The sequence below is a fragment of the Oratosquilla oratoria genome, chromosome 4 (assembly GCF_046742065.1).
Source record: "Oratosquilla oratoria isolate Oo_2021 chromosome 4, ASM4674206v1, whole genome shotgun sequence".
NCBI lineage: Eukaryota > Metazoa > Arthropoda > Malacostraca > Stomatopoda > Squillidae > Oratosquilla > Oratosquilla oratoria.
The window spans coordinates 56,931,234-56,951,700 of NC_134780.1; the positions used below are offsets into that span (position 1 = coordinate 56,931,234).

At 38.7% G+C, this 20,467-nt stretch overlaps 1 protein-coding gene and 1 long non-coding RNA gene across 5 annotated transcripts in view; one reads left to right on the plus strand and one right to left on the minus strand.

Moving 5' to 3' along the window:
• Positions 1 to 11,457, minus strand: part of LOC143024874 (uncharacterized) — a 38,327-nt gene extending 26,870 nt beyond the window's left edge. Inside the window, exons 1-3 of one of the 4 annotated variants that reach the window (XM_076184214.1) lie at positions 11,408 to 11,457; positions 2,677 to 2,825; positions 593 to 707 (exon numbers count right to left, since the gene is read on the minus strand). In XM_076184214.1, the coding sequence (XP_076040329.1) occupies positions 593 to 707; positions 2,677 to 2,783 (222 nt within the window). In that variant the 5' untranslated portion in view covers positions 2,784 to 2,825; positions 11,408 to 11,457. Of the gene's footprint in view, positions 1 to 592; positions 708 to 2,676; positions 2,826 to 5,091; positions 5,219 to 11,357 lie in introns of those variants that run through there. The other 3 variants (XM_076184213.1, XM_076184212.1, XM_076184215.1) reach the window with 3 other exon arrangements.
• A 194-nt stretch (positions 11,458 to 11,651) lies between these two features.
• LOC143024876 (uncharacterized) overlaps positions 11,652 to 20,467 on the plus strand; it is a 319,012-nt gene continuing 310,196 nt past the window's right edge. Inside the window, exon 1 of the long non-coding RNA XR_012966319.1 lies at positions 11,652 to 11,848. This is a non-coding gene — a long non-coding RNA (uncharacterized LOC143024876). The remainder of the gene's footprint in view (positions 11,849 to 20,467) is intronic.

The window sequence follows — 20,467 nt, forward strand, 5'->3', positions numbered from 1 at the left end:
TCTCCATCCCATCACCTTTGCATTTACTTCTTGCACCACCCCATCCATGTATAAATTGAACATTATGAATGAAATAATAAATAATAATTTACCATGGTCTTCTAATACAATAATACATAAATCAACTTAAACAATCCAATGTTTCAAATGGTTATTTTGAGTCAATGTACTTTCTTGCAGTTGCTTAACTCAATGATTCTCCACTGCTATTCAAGACAAACCTTTATTTTGTCTACCACCAGACTATTCTATTCAGGTGAGGGAAACCCCCCGTGTGGTGAAAAGATTAAAGATATCTAAACCTTTTCAATGTTGTTCATACTTCTAACTGTTGCCCATCATTCTACTTAGCCAACAGAATCCACCTGTGTAGTACAAGTGCTGAATTATTACAAATACTAAACATTACTATTTTATTTTTCTAGTTTGAGAAATATCAAGGTCTTTTCATTGTTATTTGCTTCTTACAGCTTTCCTTGTTTTTTAAGATGCCCAAAAAAGACCAAAAGTTGTATACTTTTCAGTTTAAAAAAATACTACAATCACTAGATAAATACTCACATTACAAATGGTATAAAAATTGTACACATACCTCTTTGAGGTGAGAAAGTTTCAGATTAAGACGAATATGTCGGCGTTCACCAGGAGATTTGACGTGCTTCATCAGGTACTCTAGAACTGCCTTCTGGTTCTTATTTCCTGTCAACCTAATACAAAATATCATTGTGTAATAGCACTAGTGCTAGTGTATTAAATGCATGATAACATGCTGCCAATACTTAAGGGACTATTTGGGGCACCCATTTGAACCTGAGCCACTTATTATCCATCTATGTTTGAGTTTGAAATCTCTATCATAAAGAAATTACAGTTTTACACTACTATTGGTTTATCCCCACCTTTTAATTACATGGTGACCTTCACCCATCATCCTCTCATGAAAATACAGAGCAGACAAGAAAAAATCCCTTTGGGTTGCATCAATTCATCATCCAATAAGATCACAGAGACAGACATTTATAACAACAACAGGAAGTAGTTGGCCAACTTTGTAGTGGAGCAGTGCAGACTAAAAACAAGCAAATCTCAGGTTTGGAGGGGGGGGTATATGGTGGAATCCCTCCTGGTGTGATGCTTTCATCTTTGCTGTTCACTTTCTTCATAAGTGATCTCCCAGCTCCAGAACCAGAGCTGAACACCAACATTCTCTCATGTGGATAACTTGGTAATGTTAACCCAACACAGCAGATACAAGACAGCAGTAGGGAGCATCCAGACCTGCTTGAGCAGGTTCGAACAATGGCACAAAAAACAAAAGAATGAAGGTTTCACGCGAGAACTCAACATTATCATTACTCAGTCCAAACAACCATGAATAAAAAAATAATATATAGTTTAAGTGAATGACCAAATCCTTCCACTGGAAAAGAACAAAACAATTCTAGGACTCACATAGGATACTCATATAACTCTCCACATATCAACGACCTGACAGCAAAAATCCACAAGACAAAACTAGTACCCTATTAATCTCCTCCTACTATACCTCCACAGCATGGTTCCTAACAATCAGCAAGACAAACACAAATAATTTACAGAATGGAGTACCAAGAGTACATACATACATATACCAAGGCTTTTTCCCCCTTCCAAGGGAGGTAGCCAAAAAGGGAAAGGCATAAAAACACTCCCACCCATTTCATCCCTAAATACACTCCACACCCCTCCCACCCTTCCTCTCATCTGAGCACCTTCCTCTCATCTGAGCACCTCCTGACCAAGTGTAATAACAAAATACACCAAAACCACCCTGATTTGACACCTAAAAATCTCCTCCATAGAACACCACTTGAAAATGACAGGAATACAATTCTATGACAGAACCTTAAACACAACATGCCTTTCACACTACATTCAACAAGCACAAACAATAGAAAAACACCAGCAGCATCTATATCAACCTACCTCCCGGTCACCACCCAGTATTTCTAAGCTACCAGAAGAGGCTGGATGACCGCGTTGTGAACAGCTGCCCAGGATGTAACACTTCACCCCATACCATACAACACATAATGGAAGACTGCATTATACACAATCATGCACGCAAACAACACAACATACACTCTATAAAGGATTTGTGGGAAAACCCAGTTTCGGCTATGGCATTCCTTGGGGAGACGGGACTGCTCGGACAGACAGTCTAGGGAACGACAACAACAACAACCTACCTCCCACATAAAAAATATATATACACTTAGATTATAAGCCCTTCAAGAATCAAGAAGGATAAAAAACACTGGCATACCTATAGGGTTACCACTTCAAACTTGAGGCAACAATTGAGTACTTGATGCCCCCCACTAACAATCCCAACACAATATATATATTCCCTGAGTGACTCGTGTTCCCACTTGGAAGCTGTTGCTGGTTGCCTGAAGGCTGCAGGTCTTTTGCAAGAGACCAGGTGTAATAGGCTTAGTGATTATCTAATTATGAATTTTTTCTGATCTGCTGCTATATTCAACAGTCTTCCTGCAATCCCTTAAATCTATGACGCACTCCACAATACCGCTGTTATTCCTGTCATATCTCTTCTCCTAGTATGATGACAAATGAAAATATACCAACAATTTAATATATCTACAAATGTGAAACTATATAAAATATGTTACATACATTGTAAAATTTGCTGCTGTCAAATAGTCACCATGTGAACCAATATTCTTCTTCTGGGTGATTGATGTGGCCCAAGCCAGAAGAGAGTTCTCTAACTGGTTTGACATCTTGAACCCTTCCTCAGCTGTGCATGTGTTGAAATTCACAATCTGAGGATAAAAAGGAAATAATGTACCATCTTATTTGTATCTTTTCTTTTTTAATAAACATTGAAAGATAATGTAGCCAGAAACAATTCATGCACAAGGAAAGAGCAATAATAAAACTGACATTACTATGACAATTTATATTAGCCAAGTACTAATAACATTTTTGGTCAATACATTATCCCATCTTGAGTAAGGCGTGAAAAAAATAAAGATAATATGAGGCTTTGGACAAGACAGATTCTCAAATATTGGATGCTGAGTAATGGTATTACTTAGGGTGAAAAGAAAACTTATAACAGCATCTGGTTATTTCATAACTTGCATTACCCAGGGGAGGGAATGGATTTCTCCATGTTTTCTCTATTTATGCATGAGTGAACAAGGAGAGAAGGTCACCATGTAAATGAAGTAATGGGGGTAACCCAACCTCAGCTGTCCACAAGGAGTTGAGATAAAAGGGAAAACAAATAGGTGTGGGATGGGTGCAAGGTGGCTATATCCCTTATACGGGGGGAAGAAGTCTTTTATTAAAGATAGACAGCATTATCCAGGGAACTGAACTTGTGACACAAATGTGAACAAAGATGACCAAGAAGTTAGTTTGGATTGTGAAAACCAAGAAGTTTATGTGAAATGTGCAAACCTGGGATATATATGTATGCAAAATGTTTTCCAGGGTTAGGCAAGTTAGAATTTCAGTTGAAGTTTGTGATTGATTCAAGTGTAACATCAGCATTAGGTATGCAAAGAACTCCTTTTGCATTGAGTTTATGGATAGAAAGTATATTAAAAGAGGTAACAGAGATAAACATCACTGAACCAGTGAAAGGTCTCAGAGAAAGGGTGTAAAAACCAAAGGTTGTATTCAAACTATGCAAAAATGACATTAAATTTTCCACAGATTTGACTAATGTTAATGATGTCATCATATGGACAAGACATCCCATTCCTGCAATAAAGAAGCTTTTGTGATTAAAGCAGCACATGATAATTATAGGCATACAGTTCTATGCAAGATCCTTCAAATCTACCCACTCCTCACAAACATAGTCCATTGTATGTAACATAAGCAACCCTAGCAGTACTGTACTTAAACATCTATATAAATCTACCCTTAATATCCCAAAATGTCCACAGAAACACATATACACACTTGCGCACAATATGAGCAATTGAGCACTCCTTAACAAATGGCTAAATTCTATACTTCATCCAACTCTCCCAAGAATGGCATAAAATGTCTAAAATTAAAATAGTAAATTGACTGGATCAATTGTAGAATTCCCCCCACACGTTGATCAACTGTAGGATCTCCACCCCACACTGATCAACTATACAATCTCCATCACAGGCATGTGTGCAGAGGAAAAACTACAATTTATTCAATTGACCATATGTTTTAGTCTTACTGATGCATAAAGTGTCAAATTATCTCAAGTTTTCTTTGTTACTCCTCTTTCAGTTTTCTCATGAACCCAAGAAAATGTGGGAAATTAAAACAATCTCAGTGACAGTATTATCTTAATTTACATATCAGGCTTGTCTATGAAAAGAACAAAATATTTCAAGGAGAAATTATCAACATCATACACTATATTATTGCAACACTGCAGCCTATCCTGACTGATAAAAACAAGGCTCAATGGTGCTGTGGTACTCTTCTTGTTAACATTCCAGAAGCATGCAAAAACAGATATTTAGCATGAAACTTACATTGTCCAATATCTTGTAACATAACTTGAACTAAATTAACTATTCCATAGAAAAAAATATACCTTTTAAATGCAAAAAATAGGAAAGTGAAAATGTGTTTGCATGTTACTAGAACAGGAACCCGTTCTTGAGTCCAGCCCAGAGTAGAAAAAATTTCAGCATCACAGTACTATGAGCTGGCACACCAACTCTTGTGAACAAGGAGTTGTGTGTGAGTGTGTGTATCTATCTAATTGTAGTATACAGGATAGGTGCAATGCTCATTGGGTTCTGTCTCCTGCTCTCCAATTAATCATACCTAGCCTCAAATTCATGTACAGTTCCAACTTAATCTATAACCTTGATTTCCATTTTAGATTTTAATTCAGATATTTTTCCAGCTTGGACTACATCATCTTCTATGCTAATCCAAGTATTTACGCATTTATATGGAAAACTATATTTCTTCACATCTTTTAGACATGCAGTTTTCCTTAAATTGTTCTCGTGACCTCCTATCCTTAATCAAGAGATCTCTACTGTCAATGCAATCTGAATAATGTAATCATGTCACCTCTTTCTCCTCGATCTTTCAAAGTTGGCAGACCCAGTGCTTTTAGTCTCTCCTCATATGGTTTATCTGCCAGGCTGAAGACCAGTTTGGTTTTGTCCTTTGTATTCTCTCAATCTTGCTTATATCCTTCACTCTGTGTGGTAACCATACCATTAACAAATATTCCAGTCTTATATGGATAAGGGTTTTGACTTTTTTTTTATCTCTTCATCAATATGGTGAAAAGACACTTTAATCTTCTGCAGCAGTCCATATGGCTCTCCAAAAATCCTGCTGATATGTCTGTCAGGTGATAGGTTGTCTTTTATGACCCCTCCCATATCTTTCTCCTCTTTTGCTTTCATAATTTCTCTTACAAGGAATAGTTTAATTAAGGATGGTCATTTGTAACTACTGACCATTTCCAGTACTTATTATTATTATTTTTTTTTATTAAAATTTGATTCCCATTCTTGGCTAAATGCAAAAATTGTCTAGATCTTTATGTATTAGTCTACATTCCTCCTTGTTTGTCACTCTTATGATTTTTGCATCATCTGTAAACATGTTGGCATAGCTTGTTGTACCTGCCATCATATGCATATATATATATATACATATATATTAGGGTGGTCCCAAGGTAAAGGGTAACAAATTGAAATTCTGAATTTCCTTGCTTGGAACCCGGAAATTTAATCAAGTGTGTAAAACATGTATTTTGGTGAAATTTGAGTGCAATCGAAGAGTATCTAGGGGCTGCGCATTGCCTTCAAATTTCTCTCTCTCTCTCTCTTCCCCCAGGAGTGTGATCTTGCTTGATGGCTTCTTCCACAAGGGCAAAAGCTGAAATTTGGCTGATTGGCCATCCCTCTCCTCCCCTACTATCACAACACAGGCTGCCAACTGTAGGGGAGGTGATGCAGGTGTTTTTCCAACATCACCTGGAGCTGAAGGAAGAACTTATGGCAAGCGCCAAGGTGGCAACAGAGGCAGTCGTGGAAATGTGGTGAAAAGCATCAATTTCAATGGCTTACAACCACAGCATAGCCAAGCAGATCGCCGAGCACCACAAGGAGTGGCAGCACCTGAAGAAAGGAAGGCATGGGGGAGGTCCAACTCAAGAACAGAAGGAGAAGGAGTTCTTGGAAAACCTAAGAACTGTTTGACATGGCCCATGCCTCCGCCGAATCTATGATAAAAAACCCCAAGGACCTCGCCTTCCTCAAAGCTTAAAGGGAGGGCAGAGGAAGGTTTGTGGGGTGGACTTCAACTTCTCAAGGAAGGAAGAGGCCAAAGCAGTGAAGTGGAGGAGATAGGAAGCCCTGAAAGTGAAGGCAGACGAGGAGGCACTGAGGATGAGCGCCGTGGCTCAGTTGGAGTCGTCCAGCAGCAGCAGCAGCAGCGGCGAGAACACAGCTGATGAGGTTGGACCAAGCACGTCCACTGCTTCTCCGCCCAAGAGAACAAAGCATGGCACCATCAAGGTGGTCGCGCCAGAGCTAGCTGCGACAATGGACCACATTAAGATGACCGATCGCGAGGCCACACATGTTCACGGGGCAACAGCACATGCCCTCGATCAAGATGTCGGCCAAATGGCCACTAGCCAAAGTGCAGTTCGTTGTGCCAGGGTAAAGTTCAGGGAAGACAGGGCCAAGTACATCTGGGAGAACTTTGGCTCTGACGCTTCTCTTGTCTTGCACTGGGATGGTAAAATATTACCAGACATAACCGGGAGAGAGAAGGTGGACAGGCTCTCAATCTTGGTCTCTGGTAATGGAAAGGAGCAGCTGATTTCAGCTCCTAAATTGGCTTCTGGTACAGGGAAGGCCACTGCCGAAGCTGTGGTGGCAGCTGTCCAAGATCGGGGCCATGTGCTTTGACACCACGGCCACCAACACAGGCTACAAGAGTTGAGCTTGCGAGCTTGTTCAGGCTCAGTTCAACCATGACCTGCTCCACCTGGCATGCTGTCACCATATGCTGAAGCTTGTGTTGGCGCAAGCATTCAAGGTCACAGGCATTGCCCCCTCTCCTGGCCCGGAGATCCCCCTCTTCAAGAGGTTTCAAGTTAGGTAGCTGTTTGTCAATATGTTCTCGTTTCCATTTCATTTCATTATATTACACTTCCTCCTTTCCTTTCTCCTTCCTCAGTTTCAATGATAATAGTCTCTGGGTGGAGTACGGTGGCAACTTCAACATTGATGCATACATACATACATATACCAAGGCTTTTTCCCCCTTACAAGGGAGGTAGCCAAAAAGGAAAAGGCATAAAATCATTCCCACCCATTCCATCCCTGAATACACTCCACACCCCTCCACCCTCCCTCTCATCTTAGCACCTCCTGGATGACAGGTCATCCCTGCACCTTGTCCACTGCCCTGGATCAGAAAGCAGTGTCGCAAGACACAGCACATCCACAGCAAGACCGCTTCATTAAATCGTCCCCCCATGCATAAAGGAGAAGACGGGGAGAAATCCCTTCGGGCTGTGTCAAAATTTGCTCACACATACTACCTCAATCCCCATCCCCCTGCCCATTCCACCTCATGCATCACATCATCATCCATATACAACCATTCTCCATTCACCCGTCTTCTGTTCTCTCCCGTCCTTCCTCAACAGACATTCCCCTCTTCCCCAAAGCCCCCTTCACCCCATCCATCCACCTCATCCTAGGACATCCCCTCATGTTCACTCCCTCCATATCTGCCTTCCACACCTCTTTTACTAGTCTTTCTTCACTCATTCTTTCCATGTGTCCAAACCATCCTAATACTCTTTCATCAACCCTATCTCCCAACCCCCTTTCCACCCCTGTTCTCCTCTTCACCTCCTCATTTCTCACTCTATCCAGCCTAAATATTATCAGATCAAGCTGAAACTTTGGCAATTAGCATTTCTCTTGAATCAGAGTAGAATGCAGGGTTCTGCTTTGGAAAAATAAAAAGTTCATTTTTTGGACCACCCTAATATATACATACAGGGTGTTTGGGATAGATTTAATTATTTGATCTTCTGTCATTTCAGAACCTTTAAAGGATTTAATAGCAGTAAAGTGCAACAGATAGCTGATTCTGTGTACTATTGGTGGGTGTGAGAGCTGGTGAAGATGGATAACTGCAAAGCACTGGAATTTTGGAAGAGTGACTTGCATCATCATGATTCACACTGGACTAAAAAATTCAGAAATCTTAGCTGCAGCTCAGTGCTCCTTGAATACCATGAAGGCCATGAGATGTGAGCTGGAGAGTTGCAATGGAAATGTGGAAGCAGTGGCTAGCAGGAAGAATCATAGCAGGTGTTCTTACTGTCCGGACAATGAAATTTGTCAAGAAGCTGCAAAAAAGGTGTGGCAAGATCCAAGCAAAGTGAGAGATGGGCATCGGAGTGGCAACTATGAAGAAAGCGCTGAATGAGGACCTACCTACTCCTCATACAAGAGGCACAAGGGCCAACTGCTCACTGCCATGGCCCAAGAGAACTACCTTATGAAAGCCTCAACAAAGTCAAACACCTAGTCAAGCTGGGAATGCTCTGGTTCTTCTCAAATGAGAACAGGACCAGATGCACAATGCTCAGAACAACTGGTGGCTAGCCTACAGTCCAAATGAAGTCCTGCGCTTCATGAAGATCGATTTCCCTCAAACTATGATGGTCTTTCCAGCAAAGGCCACATCATGCCACCCCATATCTTTGAAGAGGGACTCAGACTCACTTCAGTTGCTATCCACTGTTGTCAAGTGCTGGGTGGAAAGGGTGGCTGCAGGAAGACCATATGTGTGGCAGCAGGATTCAGCTCAGTGTCACACCTCTGGGAAAACCCAGAAGTGGCTGTCTGACAACTTCTACAACTTCACCAGTCCCAACACCTGGCCCCCCAACTCGCCTGATTGCAACCCCATGGACTATTATGTGTGGGGCGCAGTTGAAAAAGACACCAATTGTACTGCCTGCAACACCAAGGACAAGCTGATTGCTAGGATTAAACTGGTGTTCAGGCATCTCTCAAAGAACACTGTGAAGGCCACATGCTGCAGGTTCAGGTCCCACCTGGAGGCCGTGGTGGAGGCTCAGGGTGGCTTCTTTGAGTGAGCTGTATTTGACAAAAGGTCCTCTAAGAGATGCACATTGAATTTTGAGAATATATTAATGTTTGGCCAAGATATGATGTTTTTCTTTCATTTACAACAATGTGTCAGTTATCCCAAACACCCTGTATATGTATGTGTGTATGTGTATATATATATATATATATATATATATATATATATATATATATATATATATATGTATATGTATATGTATGTGTGAGCCCACCTGTGTGGGGAAGGTCACAGGATTGCCCATAGAACTCTGTGCTCTCATCTAGCAGGGTAATAGCAGTGGATCACAAGACTAACAAGTGATCCAAGACTGTGATGAATCAAAGCTTCTACTTGTATGGGGGTTAACTCATTTGAATGGCTACTAAATTTCCTGTGTAACAGATAAGTGAAAACAAAAGTCACACTTGCTGGTGCACCAGTCTAAAATAAGTAAGAAAATGTGATGCAAAAAATCTAGGTTTGTGCAGTATTGGAAGTAAATCTTTAGAAATGTGCACCTACAAGAAATAGTACTAGAAAAATAAATATTAATTTTGTAAATTATAATACCTCAACATATTATACATTTTTTTTATGGAAATCAATAACAGAAAAAGTTGCTAAAAGTGATAGACTAATGAATGGAGCTGCAGTGGCTGCTTAAGACACTCTCTTTATTTTGATAGATATGGAGGTCAAAGAAATTCAAGTATGATAAATTTGTCTATTCTAACCTAGCCTACTTAATCAGTACCTGTAATTCTAGAGGTAATCAGGGTCATTATCTTCGACCTCCAAATCTATCAAAACAAAGATGGCATCTCAAGGAGTTGCTCCAGCTCTGTTCACTGTGTATTGCAACTTTTTCAGTTACTGATTTCCACCAAGAAAAACATATTGATGTATTGTAATCTACAAGATTATTACTTAATTTTCTAATGTTATATATCATATTGATGTGCACTTCTAAAAAAATTACCCAGTAATTTTTTATAAGTAACACCTATGCTATATAGCAATAGAAAATCAAAAATTTTGTAAATTATAATACTCATACATCAGCATAATATATGTTTTTCTTGGTGGAAATCAATAACAGAAAAGTTGCTAAAAGTAATATTCAAACAAATGTAGCCACAGCGACTGCTTGAGATGCCATCTTTGTTTTGGTAGATGTGGAGGTCGAAGAAATTAAAGTATGATAAATTCATCTATTCTAACCTATATTTAGTAATGCAGTACCTATAATTCTAGAGGTCATCAGGATTGTCATCATCGTGTTTGACCTCAGAATCTGTCAAAACAAAGATGGTGTCTCAAGGAGTTGCTACGACTGTTCAGTTTTAGGAATGTTTTCTGTTATTGATTTCTGCCAAGAAAAATGTATATCACATTGATATATTACAATTTGCAAAATTAATGTTTAATTTTCTAATGCTATAACATGCGTGCATTTCTAGAAAAAGAACAAATACCCTGTTCTTATTAGCAATATTTTAATAATGCAACAAACCACAAGATAATGACATTTTATCAGATACAAATTTCATGATTACATATAAAGTGACTGAGTGTTAACACAAAAGGGCTAGTGTGCTCACTTTTCTGATACAATATTTAGCAAGTTAAATTTCATTCTGGATGTACAATGAAAAATATGCTACACACATGTCAATGATTTCATGAGACTTCAATGTACTTGTCGCATTAACTTACATATTTAAGATATTGGCATTGCGATGATAGATGTGTCATTAGAGAGATATCAAATACATATATTATATATGACTTGTACTAAAAAAAATACCATTATATTTAGATTAGTGATGTAGGAAGTTAGTGTACATAATCATGTAAATTGGTGAAATTTATTACATGAATATAAACTTTCACGTCCAGGTCATGTTAGAGATAGGAACCATATAAGATAGTCTCTTAATCTCCCACATTAAAATGAAATAGGTAAGCTTGAAGTATGTAAACATTTGGTATTTTATCAAATTATTAAATACCAGCACTAGAGTCTAGAAGTATTATTAATTATATGTATGTGATAATGTGGTGCATATTATCATATACATGTATCGTATGATGTAGGGTACCATACATATCAGTGGTGTAATCATTCACCTTCAATTCATCAAAAGTGAAGGGCAACTAATTGCATGCATTCTTAAATACTCTCAATATCACACAATCGAAAGAAGAAAGAATATATATCGGACGATACCGTTACTGACATTACCGTTTCTTCGCGGTTGTTGTTTGTACTGTAAAATTAACCTTCAACATTTTTCTCAAATATAAAAAAGAGGAATAGAAAACGTCTGATTTAGAATTGATAGATATTTTTATTGTAATAACATTTGTAAGCTTCTAAGTTATTTTCTAAAATTTCGAGATCAATTTTGATGATGTAAATTAATTATCTATTTGTTATAGGATCTCAAAGATGTTTTGCCTAGTATCTTGCCCTGTACGATGTAAACAAAACACTACAAATATAAACAACGCACGGTAGTGTAAAGTATTAAATGAGTAATTGTGATGTGACGAGATAGTTCTTTGAGCTAAAAGTTTGATACTGAAAAAAATTGGAAAGACTTGTCATTACTGCTAACTTTTTAAAAGTTAAATCACATCGGAACGGCGGAAGTAGTTATGTAGAAAAACTTAACTTCATCTGGTGAGTGTGAGGAATCCTTTTTTCGATGGAACTTTTATTATTTAAACCTATAGAATGTTTTATGTCTAATATGTTTTCACATTTACAAACAGACGAACATGTTAATGTGTGAATTGATAATCCTTTGTCATTTATGCCATGTCATTTGATCTTTTCTTTAATGTTGTTAGGGGAATTATCATAACATAATAATACTTACTTACTAACTTAGTTTACTTACTTACTTAGTTTACTTAGTGAAGTTCTGAGGTCGATCCTCACAGCCGTAGTGGACTACCGCTGCTGCCAGTCCTGTTGTCCTTCCTTGCGAGGGTCAGTTGGTCTGGTAGTGTGTTTTGAGAGAACCTACTGATGGCAGTGTAGCCTGGCACTGGAGGCTCGTCTGGCACCTTCCGCAGGAACCTGTCCAGTGCATGTTTGAAGCTGTCCACCGAGCATTTAGTTTTCTCTCTCACCTCCTTTAGGAGGGCGTTGAAGATTTTTGGACCCTCATGGCCTAGGCTGGTTGCCAGTAGGGTCTTAATCCTTTCCGGGGCTCTTGATGGGAGAGTTTGTCACTCACATTTGCGCCCATGCCTTATACTGTGGTATGGCTTGATTGTAGAGGGCGTGGGGTCCGGAACAAGTCCCTCAAGGATTTTCCATGTGTAAATGGCCCTGTATCTTTCCTCCTCTGTTGAGAGTATAGGCCTAGTGCTCCCAGGCGATCCCAATAGTTGAGATCTTGCATCCCTTTGATGCGCCTGGTGTAGTTCCGTTGGACAGCTTCAGGCATCTGGATGTCTCCGCGTTTGTGTGGTGACCAGAGTTGGCTACAATAGTCCAGTATCGGTTGGATAAGCGACTTCCAGAGGGTAAGCATCACTTGAACCTCTCTTGAGGAGAAGGTCCTTAGGACCCACCTAGCCATCCCTCTTGCTCTATTTACTGAGTGCATGATGTGGTGTTGGAAAGTGGCATCATCACTTAAGTGAATGCCCAGGCTTTTCACATGGGCTTTTGGTGTGATTTTCATACCTCTCTCCGTGTGCAGCTCAGTGTCGTCTTTAATGCCTTGATTTGTGCCATATCTCAAGACCTCGAACTTCTCTTCGTTGAATTGCATGTTACTGTTGTTGGCCCATGCATAAACTGAGTTGAGATCGTCTTGAAGATGTTGCACATCCCTACTTTCCCACACAGCATGGCTGATGTGGGTATCATCGGCAACAGACAGGAGGGTTGAGTCCACCCTACTATTTATGTCATTCATATGGACAAGGAACAGGAGGGGGCCAAGCCCAGATCCTTGTGGTACTCCGCTTATTACCTTGGATTCGGTTGACTTCACACCATCAACTGCGACTGCTTGTGTACGATCTGTCAGAAAGTTGTAGAGCCAGACTCCTAGCTTCCCTGAGATTCCTAGATCCCTTGCCTTATGGAGGAGGACACCGTGGTCCACCTTGTCGAAGGCTTTAGCAAAATCTAGGAATACTACGTCAACATTTCTCCCCTCCGACAGGTTCCGTAGTAGCCAGTCATAGTGTGCCAGTAGGTTTAATCATTATAATCATGATAACTAGAACTAGTGTTGCCCCAAGTTTCACTGATTGATGATCCCAAGCACTACATTGGTTGGCAACATCCCTTGGGCCTTCTTGTCGATTTATGAGAATAAATATTGGACTGTTATTTGTGTGGCATTAGTATGGGACTTTGGTTTATAGTTTTAAGAGGAGGGGAGCAGTTGACGTTTGTCCATGGACGGTCATGTGAAATGGTGGAGATACTGCCAAAGTTAATAGAGTGAGAGATTTTGGGCTCCACCCAAAGACCAAATGTCAGCCCTTGTGGGGTCACATATTGATATTGAGATAGAATTGAAAATGTTGACAGGTATTAAAGATGGGCAGTAGGGAAATGATTTGGTCAGTGAAGATGCAAGCATAGTCAAGATGGCAACATGGATACCACTATATGAAGACCATTGTCGTTGGTACAGTGGTATTCAGAGAATACCACTGTAGGTATGAGAAGTTTTTAGTAAAAGGTAAAAATGTCTTTGGGCTTTTATGGATCTGAGGTAAAACGTAAGAACGCAAAAATGAAGGAGAATGCTAGAGAACATAAGGCCTATACTAGACAGTTCCATGTCTACTAGCACTTGTCATCACCATCTATAAAGTTGTCAAACTTTTTTTTAAAACAACTGGTAGTTTCAGCACTCTACATTGTTACTAAGGCTATTATATTCATTGACCACTCTATCGATAAACTACTTTTTGCTTATTTCTTTCTTAAATCTAATTTTGTACAAATTAAATCCAGTGCTGTGAGTCCTAAGAAAAAAAAATAATGTCAAGAGCGGTTGGACAAAATATCACCAACTGTCCTTCCTTGACCCAACCAAATCAAGGGTATATAACCTGAGTCCCCCCAGTTTCCCCATCCCCTTTTCTGTACCCCTCACTACCTCATTTATACCTGTACTCTAACTTCTTGTAACCATTCTGCTGAAGAGGACTACAGATAGTAGTCGAAATATACAGTTTTTCCTGTACAGTACTTCCGATATTATTTCTCCGATAGTGGGTTTCAAGTGAGCATTTACAAATGTGTTATACCAGTTTCCAATGTCTTATTATGATAACTTTATTTGCATCACCTTTGTTAAAGCCTTTGATTCACTTGAACACCTCTATTAGATCATCCCGCACTCTGCATCTTTCCAGAAAGTGTAAGTTAAGATGGCTTAGCCTGTCCTCGTAAGGCAAATTTCTGAGCCCATGTATCATTTTGGTCATTCTCCTCTGTACTGATTCTAGTGAACTGATATCCATTCTTTAGGAAGGAGACTAAAACTGTACTGCATAATGAAGGATGGGTCGAACACCAGATAGAGTTTGATAATCACCTGTACTTTTATTCTTAATTTACAGTCCTAGTCAGAGGCAGTGTCGCAAGTCACAGCACATCCACAGCAAGGCCGCTTCATTAAATCAGCGACCCCCCCTCTCTCCGTCCCCCCATGCATAAAAGAAGATGGTCAGACTGCCCCTGACCCAGGGCAGTGGACAAGGTGCAGGGATGACCCATCATCCAGGAGGTGCTAAGATGAGAGGGAGGGTGGAGGGGAGTGGAGTGTATTTAGGGATGGAATGGGTGGGAATGATTTTATGCCTTTTTCTTTTTGGCTACCTCCCTTGTAAGAGGGGAAAAGCCTTGGTATATGTATGTAACAGTCCTAGTAATGAAACCTAATGCTCTGTCAGCTCTATTCCTGGCACTAATGCAGTTTCCTAGGTTTAAGGTAATTGAGGGAGATGGTGTAAATGTATGAGATGGGGTGAAAGTTGTTTAGGGCAGTCAGAAGTTTTAAGTATTATAGCCTATGTTAGGACTGGAAATAGTGGGAGTGAGTGGTTTGAAGTAAAGGTGGAGCTGCACAAAGGATACATAATGATGCCATAGTTATTCAATATATACAGACGCTCCTCAACTTACGTTTTAGTTACGTTCCGAATGGCCGAACGTAAGTTGAAAATGAACGTAAGTTGTTACTGTACTATACATCAGTAAATTCTATTACCGTATCTTATAAAACACCTCTAAATCATTAATTAAACACATAACATTGTAAAATAATAACATTAAATTCAAGCAACATAAATTAAGATGGTGGAGGAGGAGGAGGAGGCAAGGCATTTTCAGTTTGTCGTCTGCACAATGTAAACAATGGACGCAGCGTCGTGCGCAAGTATCGTTTGAACTATGGAGAGCTCGGTAAACTAAAAAATTCACTCAATTGTTTTTTTTTTTTTTTTTACAATTTTTTTTTTACCGTCAGTTCAAACGTAAAATCGAAAAAACGCAAAACGAATGAACATAAGTAGAGGAGCGTCTGTACATGGATTGGATGGTATGGGAGGTAAATATGAGAGTGTTGGGTAGGGGTATGGAGATAGAGTGGAGGGAAGTAGGCAAGCCAGTTGTTGTTTGCCAAGAATGCTATGCTTATAGCTGGGTCAGAGGAGGGTCCAAGGCAATTAGTGACAGAGATTGGGAAGGTATGTGTTAGGAGAAAGTTAAAAGTAAATTTGGGTAAAAGTAATGTAATGAGATATATAAGGGGTAAGGATGGCAGTGAGATGAAAGTAAGTCTTAAAGGAGAGATGCTAGAGGGAATGGATATTTTTAAGTATTTAAGGTCACGTGTAGCAGGGAATGGAGGTGTTGGGGTGGAGATACACTGGAGAGTGGGGGAAGCATATGAATGTCTTGGGGGAATGGAAAGTGTCATGAGAAATAGGTATCTAAGGATGGATGCAAATAGAAGACTATATGAAGAGGTGATTGTACCTACTATACTGCATGGGGCAGAGACTTGGAATTTATGGGAGGCAGAATGGAGGAGTTTAAATGTGTTAGAGGTAAACATATGAAGTGTAGTGGGAGTTACAAGGATGGACAGAGTGAGAAGTAAGGAAGTGAGGTGTAGAGTAGAGATGGAAAGGGAGCTGGCAGGTAAGGCTGATTGAAGAATATGATGATGGTGTGGGCTTATGGAAAGAATGAGTGAAGAAAGACCAGCAAAAAGTTTGTGGAAGAAAGAGGTGGATGGAGTAAATTTGAGGGGAAGATGAAGAATGAGATGGACGATTAGGGTGAATAAGGCCTTTTGTGAAAATGGAATGTTTGTTGAGCAGGAAAGGGAGAGGGCAAGCAATAGGTGTGAAATTTGAGTGGTTTTGAATAGATGATGAATTGACAGGCCTAAAGGAATTTCTCCTCAGCCTCTGTAATTACCCATGATTGGATGAGGAGTGAGTGTCACCATGTGATGAAGCTATTGTGGGGAAGCCAGTTTTGGCTGTTGGGCCCTGCAGTGGAGGTGCAGTCGTGCTGCATTTGTTCAGATCTAGACATTGGGTAGGGATGGTCCTTCATCCACAAGGAGCTAAGATAAAAGGGAAAACAAATGAGTGTTGGATATGTGTGACGAGTACATGTATTTGCTGGCTACCTCCTTTATAAGGGGGAAAAGGTATTTGAGTATATGTATGTATGTACTTACCAGTACTAACCAAAAATAACTTAATCTAAATTAACTAAAGACCTTAGACAGGTACATAGCATTAATAAAATCATCATCTCATCTTAATTTACCAATGTCTCTGATGTAGGTACCTGTCATCAGTCTCATCATAACACACAGTGAATATATGAAAGTTGTAGCATTTTGTTTCCTTGAGCTTTATTTTCTTGGAAGTACTGTTGAAAAGTTATAAGTCAGAGGTTACACAGAAATTAAGAATAATCACTGTTATATTAATCATACATTGTAATACTGTAATATCATAGATAATGCTGTTTTCATTTACTTGGATAATTATAACTCGTTTGGTAGGGCCAGCAATCATTACACTAGATTTAGTTAGCAACATTTACATCAGACATAAATGATATGATGGATGGTCAGTAATTGAGCATTAATAGCTGGTAATGTGTCAGACCATTTCATCAGTCCACTGCCCCAGGAGTCCCTCAGCTGAAAGCTTATTTATTAATTGATAAATGGTTGGCAAATTTGTTTTTACCTACTTCTAGGTTAAAACTATGCCCTGACAGCTTGAGGCCACTGTTTCTTGTCTGGTTAATGTTTTATGTGAAAATATCTTAAATTTTGATGTTATCAATTTCATATAAAATCCTAAAGGCTCAAGTCCCCTGAAATCTGCACTTTATTATACCTGCTTTTTTTTTTTTTTTTTTTTTTTTTTTTTTTTTTCAATCTGTCACTGTCTGTAACGAGATTTGGCACCATACAGAAATACCACAATCAAATGTGAATAGACCAATGATCTATATAAATTGGTTTATGATAATTGGACAAATAATATAAAATAAATGGCAGGCATTAAAGCATCTTGCTTAGGTGTTTATCTAAATGAATCTTAAAGTTTTGAACTGCACATTGCACTGCCTCTGCAGGAAGTTTATTCCATTCATTAACTACACAGTTGGCAAATTTGTTTCAACCCACTTCCAAATTAAATCTATTTCCTGACAGTTTGAGACCATTATTTCTTGTCGAATTTTCATTTGGTGTGAAACTTTTGTCACTTTTGATGTTGTCAATCCCCTTTAGAATTTTAAAGACCTGTATCAAGTCACCTCTGAGTCTACGCTTTTTTAGGGAAAACAGATTCGTGTGTCTTAGTTGATTTTTGTATGATTTAATTTTGATATTTGGAATCAGTTTTGTGGCTCTCCGTTGTACTTTTTCCAATCTGTCAATATCTTTAATGAGATTGTGTGACCATATGGAAACAGCATATTCCAGATGTGGACGAACTAACAATTTATATAGCTTGTTAATGAGTGATGAACTTTTGAAATCAAAAGATTGTGCAATCAGTCCTAGAAACTTATTTGCTTTCTCAGAGGCTGAAATACACCACTTAGATGATTTGAGATCATTACTGATAATTATGCCGAGATCCTTTTCACTATCCTCATTAGTTAATGAATTTCCAAATAACTTGTAATTGTACTTACTATTATTTTTACCCATGTTCATAACCTTGCATTTACTTGTGTTAAATTTCATTAACCACTTTTCAGACCACTGCTGTAGTTTATCTAATTCTTCTTGAATATGTAATTGGTTAAAGTGATCATTTGCCATTCTGCACATTTTTGTATCATCATTTATCAAACATTTACTTTCTAAATGATGTTCGATATCATCTTTGATGGTAGTTCCAATTATTTTTCCTATGATTAAAGTCAAGCTTATAGGCCTGTTCAGTAGCCATTACTAGTTACCTTGGAGCTGTGGGTCTCCTAAATAAGAGACTTAGGACAACAGATTGATTGTTTTCAGGTCATTACTGATAATTACACCAAGATTTTTTTCATTCTCCACTTTTTTTTTTCATACAAGTTGCACTCATACTTGATATTGTTTTTACCTACAAGCATGTGCATAAATTTACACCTGCTTAGGTGAAATTTTATTAACTGCTCTTAAGATCACTGCCTTAGTTTGTCTAAATCTCTTTGAATATCCAGTTGAATTGAGGGTTATTTGCTATTCAGTACAGCTTAGTGTCATCAACAAATTTTAACAGCTTATTTTTAGGTTCACAGAAGCGGCCTTAGAACAGAACCTTGAAGAAGTCCATTCATAACATCTTTCTGTCCAGAAGTTTCACCATTAACCAAAGTCAAGAAATATTGAATTACACTATTCCTTTTGTCATAGTTTGAGATTGCTGTGTTGCAAAATTCTAGATGGCTAGTTGTGCAAGAGTATTTAAATCTGAAACCATATTGTCATTTATTGGGGAGTTACTTTCTAAATGGTGTTCTCTGGCATCTTTAATAATTGTTTCCATAATTTTTTTCCATCATTGAGGTAAGGCACCTGTAGTTTGTGATTATATTTCTGTTTTCTAGAGTTGTGGGTTTCAAACTTGCTTACCTGTTTTGGTAAGGAGACTTTTCCTTGAGTTGATCTAACTGTTTCATGGGTAGGAATAGGTACATTTGAGTTTTTAATGCTTTATATTATACTAAAATATGTGTGCGTGTTTTTCTCAGTTTTCTTTGTGTTGTTTGTTTTTGGTGTATCTATTTCATTGTTGAAATAGTTCTTTTCTTTCTATGAGTTTCACTTTGGTTTTCAATTTATTTCTCTTTTTGTAGGAGTGAGTATCTGGAGTATAGTTAGGATCATATATTTTCTATAGTTTCTAAGAATATGTTTCTTTTTGGTTTTCTGAGTGGTGTTTGTGATCTATTCTGCTGCCTTATCCAGGCATGATAGTGGGTAACCCCCCAAAAAAAAAAAAAAACACTACATTGGCTGGGGGTCAGGGGGCCACGGGTCGCAGGCCTAGGCTGAGTCCCTGCTCGTAATTGCTAGTAAACAAATGCATGCAAGCTGTTCCATTGAAGAAGCTATCGATATAAGTTGGCCAAAATAAAATCTACCCTAGTCATCACCTTGCACCACACCACACAATGCTACACAAAATGAATCACTTGCGGGCCAGCACAAAATAAACCGCTTACACACAGGTACGCCCAAAAATTCACATCAACCAAAAATTATTCGACCACAATAAAATTTTTTAACAGGATCGTGTATTACAATTGGGAATTAATGGCAAAAAATCAAGATGCATTGTTAGGAAAAGAAAAAAAATTGAATTCCGATTTAAATCGGAAGAATATCATGCCTGCTTATCTGAAAATGGAAATTGGGTTAATGTAAAGTTCCCTTTTTTTTCTATTTCCTCTGTAATTTTGCCATTTTATTTTCTTGAAGTTTATGTAGTTTTTTTTTTATATAGGCTTTATTTCTCCTTCAAATGCTGTGATGACCTTTATATGGAGATGACCTGAGGGCACATTATAAATGTTTCCCATGTTTGTAGCTGGAGAGAAGGTGAGGACATTGTACTGTATGAGGATGTTTGTTTTTTGTGTTGGGAGGTTGTCTAGTGAGGTGTTTGCTGCAGTTTATTGCGGCATGTTCTAGTACTTTGTTTCCTCCTTGGTCTCCTGCTTGTGTGTGTACACTAGCTGTATTGCTTGGTGTGTGTTTGTGGCATATGTCAGTACATTGAA